Below are 15,900 nucleotides of genomic sequence, written 5' to 3'. Positions count from 1 at the left end.
GCAGTTTTCAGATCTTGCCACAGAATGTCGATTGAATTTAGATCTGGACTTTGACTGGGCCATTCTAACACGTGGATATGTTTTGTTTTACACCATTCCATTGTTGCCCTGGCTTTATGTTTACAGTCGTTGTCCTGTTGGAAGGTGAACCTCCGCCCCAGTCTCAAGTCTTTTGCAGACTCCAAGAGGTTTTCTTCCAAGATTGCTCTGTATTTGGCTCCATCCATTTTCCTATCAACTTTGACCAGCTTCCCTGTCCCTGCTGAAGAGCAACCCCAGAGCATGATGCTGCCACCACCATATTTGACATTGGGGATGGTGTGTTCAGAGTGATGTGCAGTGTTAGTTTTCTGCCACACATAGCGTTTTGCATTTTGGTCTCATCCGACCAGAGCACCTTCTTCCACATGTTTGCTGTGTCCCCCACATGGCTTGTGGCAAACTGCAAACGGAACTTCTTATGCTTTTCTGTTAACAATGGCTTTCTTTTTGTCACTCTTCCATAAGAGCCAACTTTGTGCAGTGCACGATTAATAGTTGTCCTACGGACAGATTCCCCCACCTGAGCTGTAGATCTCTGCAGCTCGTCCAGAGTCACTATGGGTCTCTTGACTGTATTTCTGATCAGCAATCTCCTTGTTTGGCCTGTGAGTTTAGGTGGACAGCCTTGTCTTGGTAGGTTTACAGTTGTGCCATACTCCCTCCATTTCTGAATGATCGCTTGAACGGTGCTCTGTGGGATGTTCAAGGCTTTGGAAATCTTTTTGTATCCTAAGCCTGCTTTAAATGTCTCAATAACCTTATCCCCGACCTGTCTGGTGTGTTCTTTGGACTTCATGGTGTTGTTGCTCCCAATATTCTCTTAGACAACCTCTGAGGCTGTCACAGAGCATCTGTATTTGTACTGACATTAGATTACACACAGATTACACACAGGTGCAATGCATTTAGTCATTAGCACTATAGGCAACTGACTGCACTCAGACCAAAAGGGGCTGAATAATTACGCACACCCCACTTTGCAGTTATTTATTTGTAAAAAATGTTTGGAATCATGTATGATTTTCATTCCACTTCTTACGTGTGCAGCACTTTGTATTGGTCTTTCATGTGAAATTCCAATAAAATTGATTCCTGTTTGTGGCAGTAATGTGACAAAATGTGGAAAACTTCAAGGGGGCCGAATGCTTTTGCAAACCACTGTATATGTTAAGTGATCATTCACAATCAGCAATTTAACATATTTGTTTCATCCTGGATGTTGCTAGGTAACCGCCATTTTTCTACTATTCCTTCTGTCCTATGAAAGAATTCAGGTCCACTTTAAAAAGACAATGTTGAAGAAGTGGCAGACAGCGGAGTGCTGTGTGGGGAAAATTCTGGCAAGTTAATGCTAATAAACTGTATCACATATATGTTTCCTGAACTAGCCTTGATCCTAGCAGGCGGATGGATACAAGAGGCCTACCTATACTTATCTGCTAAGAAGAAGTTTATGAATGTGTTTTGTCACTGAACTTTTTTATCCATATAATTTAATACAAATATTTCTTAAAAAGAACTTGATTGGTGTCTGGAGGATTTCTTTAGTTAAAGCATTACAGAGGTGTTACATTCTCATCTTGATTGGAGCTGACATTGACTCTCTCTTCTTGCATCACATCACCATCCCCTTTTGCTGTTAATTTGGTTCAATACATTGTTCAGCAAGATGACACTGAAGCAGTTATTAGTAGCAAAGAAAAGGAAATATAGTTCAGTGAATCCTTAAAAATCCTTGTAAAAGCTTTTAAGAGAAAAAGTAGCTGTAAAATGTGATAACAGACCCCACCAATATGGTAAAAAGCATTGTAATGCACAGTGGGGCGAACCATACCTGTGCGTCACACTGCTTCTCACTATACTGCACAGGGAAATACAACGATAGTAGTACTTTCTGTATGCTGCTCCCGCCTGTAGCTGTGAGATTCACATTTCACCAAAAACTATGACTGAAATGTAGATTGCATCATCACAGGCACAGTTTCAAGTGAGACGTTGAGATCCCGCTTTTTATTCTGCTGCCATTCAAACCTAGAAGAAGAAAGAGATATAAACCAGGATAGCATTCATACCACCAAATATAGTTGTTGCTTGATTTATTTATTTTTTTTAGCACTGATGGAGATGTTAGTTGATATACAATTAAAAATATTTAAAGAAAAAGGATATAAAAGATCACTAGGCTAAGGCCTCTTACAGATAGGAGGCTAAGCTGCGCGCTTGTTGGCGCAGTTCATAGCCCCGTCTTCCACCCACGAGCACCATTCGGGTGCAATTAACATGCAAATGAAAGGCAGCCTTTGTAACACTAGTCATGTCAAGTGTTACAAAGGCGGCAATGTACCACAACATGTGGTGTGTGACCACAGCTACACCCGCACTCAGCTGTGACTCCATGAATTCCCCACCTGTGAGCCGCCCATTTGAAAATGCTCTCGTAGATTGTGGTGAGAGGTGTATGACCAATAAACTTCATTTACTTCTGCAATCCCTTCCTACAGTCTTACGATTTCTATGCAGTTTGCTTCTGGGCCCTGGAGCTACCCTTTTCCTTAATAAGAATGCACTCTTCATGAAGTATATACGAACTGGATCCTAAGGTATGGTAAATGTGATGAACAAGCAACACAACAGCGAGCTTGAAAAGCAAGAGTGGCTACAATTTGTACAGCTCCATATCCCCACTGGTGCAGTTTTTTTTAAATTATCATTTAAAGTGTACCAGAGATGACGTGACATGATGAAATAGACATGTATATACAGCGGCAAGCATACAGACACTTATGCTGTGCTCCTTTTCTTTTTTCCCTGCCTGCAAGAGTATATAATTAGCTATGGAACTGACAGTTTTTCTCCAGTCAGGACTCTGCTCACTGATAACAAATTACAGCTATAAAACATTTTCCTAAGCAGATACCTGGGCTTTTTGCTGTGAGAGAAAAAGATAAAAAGGTCAATAGTTTATGTATTTTCACTTTGGGACTCTTGAGACACTGCAATTGAGCAGAGACTATGAAACATTAAATCTGCTTTGTAAATGTTTATACATAAGATAAAACCTTGAGATATCTAAAAGATTCATTTTTAGGAGTAGAAGGACAGATCCAGTTGTTTATCTGATTAGTTTATTTTCATCTCTGGTTCACTTTAACAGTGACTATGTGACGTCACCTCTGCCATTTTTTAGATAACTTTTTCAGGGACTTTGTATCCCTACAGTTTTTTCCATGCCCTCACCCTTTAACATCCTTAAATTGAGAGGTGCCGTGTCATTAAATTAGAGCACGGTACCCCATTTCCTAGTCAAAAAGATGGCTGACTGAAGAGGTCAGCAGTGGTCACATGACCACTTCTATTTGATGGTGGAAAAAAACAGACCTTTCAAGGATTTTTAACAAATTGCAGTACTGTAAAAGCACAGCTCGGTGTTGACTAATGCATCCCATATACAGATGATATCTGGATTTCAGAGTTATATTTTATGCACATGGCTTGTGTTGAGTGGTTCTGAACCAGAATTAGTATTATATTTATCCTCTGTGAAAATATTCAGTGACACCTATATCTTACCAGCCCTGGTGTGCAGGGCAGGTTCTAGCTACAATGGGGCTTGGGAAAATGTAACCTGGGGGGCCCTTTGACAACCCCGTCATAAGTAGCAGTAGGGGCCCCTTTGTTCTGGCAAATTGTCCCTCTCCCTCCGGGCCCTCAAACTGTCTGTCAGGCCCCCCAAATCTGCCTCCCCAACTTTATTGTGTTCTCTGTGTCTCCTGCAGAGTTTTTGCCAGTGGAGGAACTCACCTGTCTAGCTGGCAGGCCCCTCAATTACTCCATGTGTTCCCATATTCCCCCAGCAGTCGGCCTAGGAGCCCTGGGAACTTGCCCAGTTTGCACCTATGGAAGCATCGGCCATGCAGGTGTTTGATCCTCCCACTTATCCCATAGCAACAAGTTCAGGAAAACACTTTCTCTACCTCACTGAGTGGTAGTCTGTACTTTTCTGCAGTGTAGGCTAATGCCTCCCTCGTCTGCTACTGTGTCCTTTTTCTTCAAATTATTTTAAACTAATATAGAGGTCTTCAATAGCTATTGCTCGTGTATATGAAGACTCATGCAGAAGCATGTGATCAATGGAGATGGTCAATGAAATACTAAGAATTCCAGGCTGCAGGCAAGTTTAAGGTAAAATGTATGCAGCTTGGAACTGAGCTAACCAAACTTCCTGTTTGGCCTATGTCCAAGTTTCATACAGTTTTAATTTAGTTTGCATGCAAGTTGAAATTATTAGCATTTCACTGACAATCTCTTGTAATCAGTTTGATCAGCTGATTTTTAATTGCACATTATGCCAGATAGGTATAATTAAAATAACTTAAAAGATGATCTGATCATTAATATAACACATTTGCCTATCTGACTTTTTTTTTTTCTAAGATAGCAGCTTGTCACTGCTATAGTTTTAAAGGGACTCCGAGCACCTCTCATGGGTATGCCTTTAAAGAGACTCTGACTAGTACTGCAAAGTACTTTAATATACATACCTTTCTGTAGCTTGTTCTCTCCTCTTTCATTTGATGCCTGAATTACCGTTCTACACCAAATAGTTTTCGTTAGATTTCAATTTAAAAATCAAAGCTGCCATCTTGGCTATGTTATAACTTCCGGGTCACCCCTGTCTTCTCTGTTATAGAAGTGCATCACTGAATGAAGCAGGAAGAGGAAGCGACATGCATGGCCATTGCAAGAGGCTCCTCCAAAGAGATCATAGCATGACTTTGTTGGACGTCATCTGGTTTAAAGAAAATCTGTAACGAACCCCCCCCCCCCCCCCAGGGGGTACTCATATCGGGTGGGGAAAGCCTTCGGATCCTATTGAGGCTTCCCCCGTCCTCCTCGGTCCCACGGTGGCGGCAAAAATCCTCCCGGAGCTGCGGCGATGTAAATATTTACCTTTTGGCTCCAGCGCAAGTGCAGTATCCGCTCCTTCCCACGGAGATAGGCAGAAATAGCCGATCTCCGTCGGGCCGCTCTACTGCGCAGGCGCATGTCTCCTGTGCAGTAAAGCGGACCCGACGGAGATCGGCTATTTCCGCCTATCTCTGTCAGAAGAGCCAAAACAGCGCCCCCGCTGGAGCCTGGAAAGGTAAATATTGAACAGGCTGTCGGATCTGTCGGGCCGGCTTTGAAGGGCTGCAGCGAGACCCCCGTGGGACAGAGGAGGATGGGGGAAGCCTCATAAGGATCCGGAGGCTTCCCCCTCTCGAGGTGAGTACCCCCCAGGGGACGTTTTTCTTGTTACAGTGTCTCTTTAAAGGCATGCCCATGAGAGGTGCTCACAGTTCCTTTAAACGGCATCCTACATACACATGTAGGATTACCAGGCAGGGATTAGGATTTGACTCCTCAGTTGAAAGTTCGGGGCCTGTCTGTTGCTATTAAGAGGGGCTGAGGGATGAAGAGTGGCACACAATGGAACAGCTTCCCATGGACGGGTTGAGAGGTGAACAATGCGCTGGGGGACGCTCAGGTTTGGGGGATCAGTAAAGATATGGTATGCTAATACTTAAAGGGGAACTTCAGCCCAAACAAACACACTGTTGTTAAGTTACATTAGCTATGTTAATTAAAATATAAATATAATCTCTTACCCACCCTGTTTTAAAAGAACAGGCAAATGTTTGTGATTTCATGGAGTCAGCCATCTTTTTGGTTGAAAGGAGGTGGCAGGGAGCATGAGACACAGTTCCAACTGTCCTGTGTCCTGATCACCCCTCTAAGCTGTGCGCTAGGCTTCAAATCTCAAATTAAAAATAAATAAAAAAAATTGCGCCAAAACAGCAGAACGAAAAACAACAACAACAGAAATCCCATCATGCTTTGCACAGCATCAGGGGAAAAATGCCCGGGCATTTTTCTTCTGTGCAGCTAAAATTGAGGCTTGGGTAAGAAAAACAAAGTTCTGATGCTGTGAAACTGTTAAAGAAACACCAAGCCTTTTCAGTGCTGCTGAGTAGATTTTTAGTCTGGAGGTTCACTTCAAGAAACCAGTTAGCTGCTGTACACACACAGGATTCACTCTAGATTCTCGGCTGACATAGGCCTCAATTCACTAAGCTTATCTCCTGTCTTTAATAAAGTTAATAAGGCTTGTAGTATTCAGGAAACATTTTACCTTAGGTAAACCTAACGTTTACTCTTCTGTCTTTAAGTTAACTCTTCAATCCTTAAAATAACTCCAGAATTGTAACGTTAAAGAGACACTGAAGTCTCTTAAAAATCATCTTTTTATTACAAAATCCTGTGTAACATTACTGTCCAAACTTAAACGCCACATTCCCGCGGCTGTAAACTAACTAAATCCCCCCCCTAACTCCCCCCTAACTCCCCCCTGCCTCTCCCCCGCAAAATCCATGACTTTCTTGGTCGTGGATTTTTCTGCTGTTAGAGGCAGAGCTTTCAGCCGCAGCTCTGCCTCCATTTGCGTCTATCAGCAGTGGATCTCCGCCTCTCCCCCGCCCATCTCAGTGAAGGAAGACTGAGAGGGGCGGGGGAGAGGCGGCGATCCGGGCTGATAGACACGCTGAGAGGCAGAGCTGCGGCTCATAGCTCTGGCTCTCAGGGATGCACTGCCCGGATTGCCCCCCAGGGGTTCGGGGGGATTTAGTTAGATTACAGCGGCGGGGATGCAGCGGTTTAGGTAGTGCAATAATGTTACAAAGGATTTTGTAATAAAAAGAGGATTTTTAAGATACTTCAGAGTCTCTTTAAAGACAGGCTGTTAATTAACTGCGTGTGAAAATAACTACAGAGGAGGTAACTTAACTACAGAGGAGGTAACTTAAAGAGAACCTGTACTGAGTAAAAATATTTAAAATAAACACATGAGGTAACTTTAAATGAACATTACATAGTTACCTTGCCATCAGTTCCTCTCAGAAGCTCACCATTTTCTTCTGATAATAATCCCTTCCAGTTCTGACAATATTTTGTCAGATCTGAAATATATCAGTTGCTGTCAGTAAAATATCAGTTGCTGTCAGTTATAGCTGAGAGGAAAACTGATGTACCAGGTAATGTCCATGTTTCTTTATGGCTCAAGTGGGCGATGTTACAGTTTAACTGTGTGCTGACCACAAAGCTGTTATGGGTAATGGCCATTTTCAAAATGGAGGACGGAAAATTCCCTTGATCACAGTGAACAAACAAGACGCGGGACAGGAGAAAGACACTGAGGAGTAGACTACATGGAAGGTAAGTATGACTTGTGTATGCTGATTTTGACTTTTAATTTTCAGTTCAGGTTTTCTTTAAGGAATGAAGAGATAAGATAACTCTCTCACTGTGTGGAGGTAAGTTTTCTCTTGCCTTATTAACTCCAGCATGATCTTAGTGAACTGAGGCCATTGTCTTTATTGGCTGCCATGGCCAAATTGAGCCTAATGTATGTATGCGGCTTTACACAGGGCCATATTCTATTAACTTTTCTCTGAAGTTTTCTCCAAGGACATAATTTTTCATCTCATCTAAAAAAATATTTTTTCAGTACACACCATAGCAATTGAAAAATTAGGTAAAAAGCTCATATCAAACTAATGGTGAGTCATTTCCTTTTTAGTGACATCATTAAAAGTATTTTATCGATAAGGTTTGAAGATACCTGCTTGGAGAAAACTCATGTGAAAAGTTAATAGGATACGAGCCCTATAGTGTCTTCAGATCTTACCATAACTGATGAGTGTACGAATCAGTCTATAGCTGTAAAAACAGTGGGAAAGATTTCCAAGCACATCATTCAAGCAAGGAGCTGTATAGACTACAGCTTATCTGTTATCAGTATCTGCATAAACAATTCACTGTGCACATTGGGGTTTACTTGCATGTATAATTAGAAAAGGGGGTAAAACAGTGTTTCTCAAACCTGTCCACGTGACTCCCCAGCGGTGCATGTTTTGCAGGCAGCCTCAGCTATGCACAGGTGGGGCAACTACTGTCTCAGCTAGGTGGATTCCATCTGGCCGAGACACTAATTACCCCACCTGTGCATAAATGCGGTTGCCTGCAAAACATGCAACGCTGGGGACTTGAGTCACAAGGACAGGTTTGAGAAATACTGGGGTAAAATAAGGGGGCTTTTAGGACCATTGTAGTCCCTTACACACTCCAATGAGTTCTGGGTTACCATGAGCTTGCTGGTTAGTCTGTACCTCTCGGTGTTACAAGCCCTACTGCATAGAGCCAAATTAATCCATGCCATGCACTGATGAGGATCAAACAATCCGAAACAGTCTGTATGCATGTTGGATTATTATGGCTCTGTACAAATTAACAAGCTGACACATCATTGCATTCCAGCGGTTCTGGAGGTGTGTTTAGCTTCTAAGGGTACAATGGTTAATTTGCATATATTCAGCAGTGATGCACTGGGAGACATCTCAAGCTCACTCCAACCTGAATTATCGCAAATTCTTTCTGCTTTAAGAAAGCAAACTTTTGTGTTTCTTAACATCTTAGTAAGGGGGCTTTTAGGACCATTGTAGTCCCTTACACACTCCAATGAGTTCTGGGTCACCATGAGCTTGCTGGTTAGTCTGTGCCTCTTGGGGTAAAATAAATAACACAGGCTTTACTGATCAGGGCCCCATTTTAAGCACACTGACACTTTAGGATTTGTAACACAGGCAATATTACTCATATCCACAATAGCCATAGCAATTATCATTAGTTTTTCTGTAAGTACCTTTTAAAAGAAAAGCAACAGAAAGATGTACTGTCACAGATATGTACTTACTTCCTCCTTCCTTTACACAAACCTTACACTGAAGAATGACACGCAATAGAAAATAATGAACACTAAGACTAAGTTATTGTACTAGAGATAGAAGGACTCTACATACCTTTAGTCTTCGCTGTTGTAGTGGCATTAAAAACCCCTTTAATCAGCATCGTAGCATGCTCAGCCGCTGCACACATGGTCAGTGTACCTGCTAACTGCCCTGCAGAGCTGCATTTGAAGACCTCTTGCCTTATTTTGTTTCGCTGATCAACAGATATGTCGAGTTCAGGAAAAACCAGTTTTGGGGAATGAGCACATTGTCATCATACGTCAATTTCTATTTCTTGGCTGAAATATTTGTATGTAGAAAGTACATATTTTGCTGATAGGGGTACATGTTAGAGGCGAGGTGTAAAATCCGCATTCTATAGAAAATCCCAGCTTTGCATGCAACTTACACCAACGCTTAATGTTCTTTACCTCATTCTAGGAAAGAAACCGAGTTTTTATGTAGGTTGTGGAACAGGTCATGAATCCCCCACACTTTAGGGGCATTGGGAAGCCTCCCCGTGGCACTCCTGGATAGTACTAATGTAGCATGAACTAATTCCAGCAGGGCAACCGCTTTGCGGTATTGGTTTTTGACCCTGCATAGTTTGGCATGCGAAAGCAAATGCATATTTGCATGAGCTATGCCTCATGGTAAGCCAATTAGGCCAGATTTGCAAAGCCAGATTTGTTAGGGTTAAACTTGGTGTTTGAGCACGCATACATTTTCTTGTTCCCAGCATGAATCCCCCACACTTTACAACACTATTGCTGAAGTTATCAGTTATGACCCATTTCAGATGAGGTCACACTGTTTCTCTGAATACAATGTTAGACTGTGAGCTCGCAAGGGTAGGGCTTTCTCCCCTATTGTTTATTGCAATTGTTGATTTTGTATAGTACAAGATTTTGGATTACCATACTTATGTTGTATACTACCTTTGTTCAATAATATTATTAATAATGGTATGGTCACACACAACCCAATCTGATTCTAATGTTCAAACAACTACACCGGAATGAAGCAGGGGCTTAACTAAAAAAGCACTGGGCCCCCCTGCCAAACTTTGGATGGGGCCCCCTTCCCCCCCACCCCCCTCGCTTTCTGCACAGGTAAACTGAGAACCAATGTTATTCAAGTGGCTAGTGCACACTTGAATGTGCTTTTCCCCATGCAGATAAAAGCAGACAGCAGTAAAGCATCAATTACATTAGCTGCTGTGATAAAACGTGTACGTTTTTACATATACAGACACACATGGTGTGCAGAAAACACATGCAGAAAACCGACAGACGGGTGTGCTCCCAGCCTCAGCTTATTATACTCACTCTATCCATCTCTGATGGAGCAGAACTGGCTCTACAGACTCCTCCAGCATCACTACAGTGAGTACACAGCACGTGGGGAGGGGTAGAGAGGTTGAGGGCTGGGCATTGTACAGAAGACCCTGCTGAACACTGAATATGGACTGTCTTTAAACCTTTGTCTGCAAAACTCTGAATAATAATAATAATAATGGCAGTATTTGTATAGCGCCTTTCTCCTGTCGGACTCAAATCGCTTGCGAGGCAGCCACTAGAGCGCACTCAGTAGGCAGTAGCAGTGTTAAGGAGACTTGCCCAAGAAACTCCTTACTCAACATAGGTGCTGGCTTACTGAACAGGCAGAGCCGAGATTTGAACCCAGGTCTCCTGTGTCAGAGGCAGAGCCCTTAACCATTACACCTTCCAGCCACTGAATAATTTGTTATCAGTAGCTGAGCAGATGCAGTCATTCAAACAATCGTGCAGAGAGCAGAAAGCTTTTTTCCTTGCCCTTAGTTGTCAGTCTCTCAGGACGGGGCCCCCTGTGGCTTCTGGGCCCCCCGTGGCTGCATCCCTTGCAGGGTCTATTATTACGCTCCTGGTATGTAGAGCTTTTTGTGGCATCCCTGTAGCTCTCTGAATTCTGAACTTTTGTTTTTTGCTACACTCAGCATGTCATAGCTGAATAGGTCATAGACTTGACCTGGACTTGACTAGATAAGCCTTGACCTATAAGAGTGCCCCTGGGACATTGTTTGAGAACCTGGCACATTGACAAGTAATCTTCTCTGCTGGGAGGCAAAGTTTAATACAATGAGGAATGTAACATACAGTACATGTGGAATGTGATATTTGCATATACTGAAACACTATTTGCCTGTTTTACTCTCAGGATCTGGAGACAGAAACACTCACCAAACAATCCCTTCAAATACAGCCTTCAAATACAGACATGAGCAGGACCCAATAACAGTGGCATGATGTGGGTGAGTGAATATACTGAACTTTTAAGAATGTACTGCACCAATATGAATTCATATATAGTCTGTTCTGTCACTGCAAGAAAATCAAATGAAAACACATCATGATTAACAATTACACTTACATTTTTTTTTAACAAAACCCCACATTCCAATAAAACTATAAGGCCATCTTCAAACAAAACCAGTCATGTTATCAAGTAGCAGTTGCTACTGAGATTCCGTGTTGAGGGACATTAGCCAAGCCTGCTACTTCTATGCAACATAGCAATGAGATGTTTTAAAACATTCCAGCATTGTCATGTGGGTGCTTACGCAAACACCTGAGTTACACCCCCCCCCCCCCCCCACCCCCGGGTCATCGTGGACGCCATGCCTTTCAGTTCTGATTGCCACCATTCTGAAAAAATAGTAAAACCCTGGCAAAACCATATTTCAGTCTCCTGCCAATTAAGACATATTGGCCAATATGCAATTCACCTTTTCTCCTGAGTTTTCTCCTAGGAGATAATTTTCACATTCTCTTTAAAATAACTTTTAGGCATTTTACAATTGAAAAGCACCTAAAAGTTGGTGAAAAACTGCTATCATAATTATTTTCTTGCTTGCTGGGGGCTTAAAAGGCATTTCATAACAAGGTTTGAAAATATCACTTAGGAGAAAACTCAAGAGAAAACGTGAATTGCATATGGGCCACTGTATGTTATGAGAGGGCATGGCTAGCATGCCACTTAACCCCGTAGAGCTCTATGGAGGGGTGGGGCAGTCAATGAGGACAAGGAATTGTAGCATGTAACTCATCTGGGGGCTGCCAAGAGCTGTAGATCTCATTACTGCTTCTGCATTTTATTCTATTCTATTCCAAAAAAGCTTGCATCATTTAACTCTATTAGTTATCTATTAAAGGGTATTATTTTTTACAAAACGTCTACTTATATATTCTATTCATTCAATTTGACGTAGTATAGATACAGAGGCACCAGAAGGATAAAAAGATCGAAAACATTGTGAAATGAGGAGGCAGTGGTTGACTTATCTCCTCCGGGCAGACACAAGAAAATGCTGTTCACAAATTGCCTGATAATTAAACTTCTAAACAACAATTCCCCTCTATTGATGGGACAAATTTAATAAAACGTAACTTTTATTACTTTAATATATTTAAAAACAACCAATGGCTGATGTTACCATCATATAAACTCTCTATTATAAATCACGAACTGAAGGGTACATTATAAGTATTGTTTGTTTACAGACCCCAGAGTTCGTCGAACTCTGGGGTCTGTAAACAAACAATACTTATAATGTACCCTTCAGTTCGTGATTTATAATAGAGAGTTTATATGATGGTAACATCAGCCATTGGTTGTTTTTAAATATATTAAAGTAATAAAAGTTACGTTTTATTAAATTTGTCCCATCAATAGAGGGGAATTGTTGTTTACAAGAAAATGCTGATCAATTTTCAGCAAAACAATTTATTAAATACTCCAGGAGTATGTAAATAAATTGTTGCTGAAAATTGATCAGCATTTTCTTGTGTCTTCCTGGAGGAGGTAAGTCCACCACTACCTCCTCATTTCTAAACATTTTAGATCTTTTTATCCTTCTGGCGCCTCTGTATCTATACTACGTCATACATATCCACCCTTGATCGAGGGGTGTTACCCCTTTTTTCCCTTTTTTCCCTAAACTACCCAGGGCGACTTCTTAAGCCTGAGTAGGGACAGGTCTAATCTTCCCACCTGCCTTTACAGTGGTTGCCTATGCGGTAACCCTGACTTGTGAGTATACTGCACATACTCTTTCCCCACACCTTCATTAGTGTATACTACACTGTATTGGTCCCTCTTTTTGTTTCTTTTTATTTAAACAATGTAACCTTTAATAGTAATGTGGTAACAGGATCCAATTAATAAAATATTTACCTAGGATTTAACGGATACCTGAGACTTTGAATAGGGCATAATTTATACTTATCTGGGGCTTCGTCCAGCCCCATGTGGTTCATAAGCTCCCTCGCCATCCTCTCCGGCCCAAGGTAAGTATAAATACTTACCACAAGAGAATTTATGCGTTCTCAAAAACCAAGTTTAACCCTAACAAATCTGGCTTTGCAAATCTGGCCTAATTGGCTTATCATGACTCATGAGGCATTTCTCATGCAAATATGCATTTGCTTTCACATGCCAAACTATGCAGGGTCAAAAACCAATACCACAAAGCGGTTGCCCTGCGGGAATTAGTTCATGCTACATTAGCACTATCCAGGAGCGCCACTTCATCCGAACACCCCAACTCTAACAGTTTTTTGCGCTCAATCTCCACGCTATCAAATTTAGTCTTGCTGGGTCTGGATGTATGATCTCTCCTTGTGTCAGAAGATCCTGGTGACATGGCAGAGGTATGGGCTGCATTGTCGCTAGTTCCAGCAGAAGCGGGTACCAAGGCCTGAGTGTCCAATTTGGTAATATTGTTATTACAGTCACTGTTTCCTTGTTGAATTCTGCGGAATACTCGATAAATCATCGGTGTTGGGCGAAACATGCATGTTAACTTGCATTCCCAGCGGCTTGTTAGTACATCCCAACTCTCTGCCTCTTGATATTTGTATCTCATTATGAACCTCTTGCACTTGGCATTGGATGGTGTTGCCATCAGGTCTATTTGGGGTTCTCTCCATTTGTCGTAGATGGTTCTGTATACTTCCCATCTCAGACTCAACTCGTTGCCCATCTTTTCTCGACTTAGTCGATCAGCTATCATGTTTTACGTTTCTGTAATATGTATTGCTTGCAACAGTATCAAGTTGTTCTGAGCCCATTCCATTATTTCTGCCGTATCGTTCAACAGTGAATTGCTGTGGGTACCCACCTTATTTTAAATGTGAGCTACTGCTGTCGTATTGTCTATTCTTAACATGACAGCATTTCCCCAAATCCTGCTTTAGAATGCTCTCAGTCCTTGGTAAGCTGCTCGAAGTTCTAGGATATTGGATGATAGTCCTCGTTCTTTGAACATCCATCTCCCCTGGGCTACCTCGTCTTTGAAATGTGCTCCCCAGCCCCATTCGCTTGCATCTGTCGATATCACCAATGATGCTGGGTTCTGAATATTGTAGCGATTCTCTAAGTTGAGACGGTTCTTCCACCAATTCAGTTCTAACTTCATCTCATCCTTGATCATTATTGTTAACAATAATGCAACCGACCTTGTGTTTTTTCCATGTATGCGAATTTATTAGCCTTTTGATTTCAACCCACCCAAAAAAAACCCCCAAATAAATTGGAAGTGGTATGTAAATAACTGACTTGTGTGATTAAATTACTCAATACCAAAAAATTAAATTCAATATAGAAAATTATTTTATTAGTATATATTAAAGCTAAAAAATTAATTAAAAACGCATGGGATGGCTACCCCACCATGTTTACAACTCACCACAAACACAACAGGTGCACCACTCATGCAGGCCACTAGCTGGGATTCTTAATAATGAGCTTAGGGAGCAGTAGGGTACATTGGCCTCAATTCACTAAGATCAAGCTGGAGATAATAAGGCAAGAGAAAATTTACTTCCACACAGTGAGAGGGTTATCTCTTCATTCCTTATGTTACCTCCTCTGTAGTTAAATTATCTCCTCTGTAGTTATTTTCACCCACAGCCTGTCTTTAACTTTAGAACTCTGGAGTTTTTTTAAGGGTTGAAGAGTTAACTTAAAGACAGAAGAGTTAACTTTAGGTTTGCCTGAGGTAAAATGTTTCCTGAATACTACATGCCTCATCACCATGGTGATAACTATAGAAACGTTATTAAAGACAAGAGATAAGCTTAGTGAATTGAGGCCATTGTCACTATTTATGTGTTAGTAGGTTCAAAAGAAGCCCGATTGTGATGTCAGCAGAGCGCGCAGATCCACTGCCACACTCCAAACAGTTAGTTTGCAGATCCTTCTGGACTGGTATTGTTTAAAGGGAACCTTGACTGAGAGTGATATGGATGTTTCCTGTTAAACAATACCAGTTGCCTGGCAGTCCAGATGATCTCTGTGGCTGCAATAGTGGCTGAATCACACCCTGAAACAAGCATGCAGCTAGTCCAGTCTGACTTCAGTCAGAGCACCTGATCTGCATGCTTGTTCAGGGGCTGTGGCTAAAAGTATTAGAGACACAGGATCAGCAGGCGATTCAGGCAACTGGTATTATTTTAAAAGGAAAAATCCATATCCTTCTCAGTTTAGGTTCCCTTTAAGGCCTGGTTCACATCATTGACACAGAATGGCTGTGCAAACAGAACCCAACGCACACGATTGCACGCCATCTGTGCTGCTGATCCCATTCACTACAGAAAATGGGTCAGCGCTGGGCTTGGCTGCATGCAGCAGTGTGATAGCACATTGTACTGCTGCGCAACGCACATTTGCCGTTCTAGACACTTCTGACATTCTTGCGTGTTGTACACCCAGTTGCATAACAATAGGGGTTGCAGAGGAAGCGGCCGCACCAGGGCCCCTGGACCAAAAGGGCCCAGTAGGGGCCCTCCTTTATCCCTCTTATTAGCTTGTTATTGGTACTATGCTGGTAATGAGCACCTCTATATGTGCATTGCACAGATGTAAGCCTTAGCAAACAGTTTCCTTACTCTAAATACACCTCTATGACACTGCAGCTATCCTTGGTAGTTTTTGGGGCCCCATATCAATAGAGTGCATGGGGCCACATGTAAAACTCGCACTGGAGCCCCAAGCTCCT

At 42.0% G+C, this 15,900-nt stretch overlaps 1 protein-coding gene across 2 annotated transcripts in view; it reads left to right on the top strand.

The window, feature by feature from the left end:
* The window catches only part of CCDC50 (coiled-coil domain containing 50), a 162,544-nt gene that overhangs the window by 112,096 nt on the left and 34,548 nt on the right, over positions 1-15,900 (top strand). The window contains exon 13 of one of the 2 annotated variants that reach the window (XR_011031406.1): positions 11,061-11,131. Coding sequence is in view for 1 of the 2 variants with exons in the window: in XM_068281188.1 (XP_068137289.1) it covers positions 11,061-11,138 (78 nt within the window). In the remaining variant the exon portion in view is untranslated. Of the gene's footprint in view, positions 1-11,060; positions 11,155-15,900 lie in introns of those variants that run through there. The other variant, XM_068281188.1, reaches the window with a different exon arrangement.

The sequence above is a fragment of the Hyperolius riggenbachi genome, chromosome 4 (assembly GCF_040937935.1).
Source record: "Hyperolius riggenbachi isolate aHypRig1 chromosome 4, aHypRig1.pri, whole genome shotgun sequence".
In the NCBI taxonomy this organism is placed as follows: Eukaryota; Metazoa; Chordata; class Amphibia; order Anura; family Hyperoliidae; genus Hyperolius; species Hyperolius riggenbachi.
Note: the sequence above shows the minus strand (reverse complement) of the source record. Positions and strands in the feature narration are given on the sequence as shown.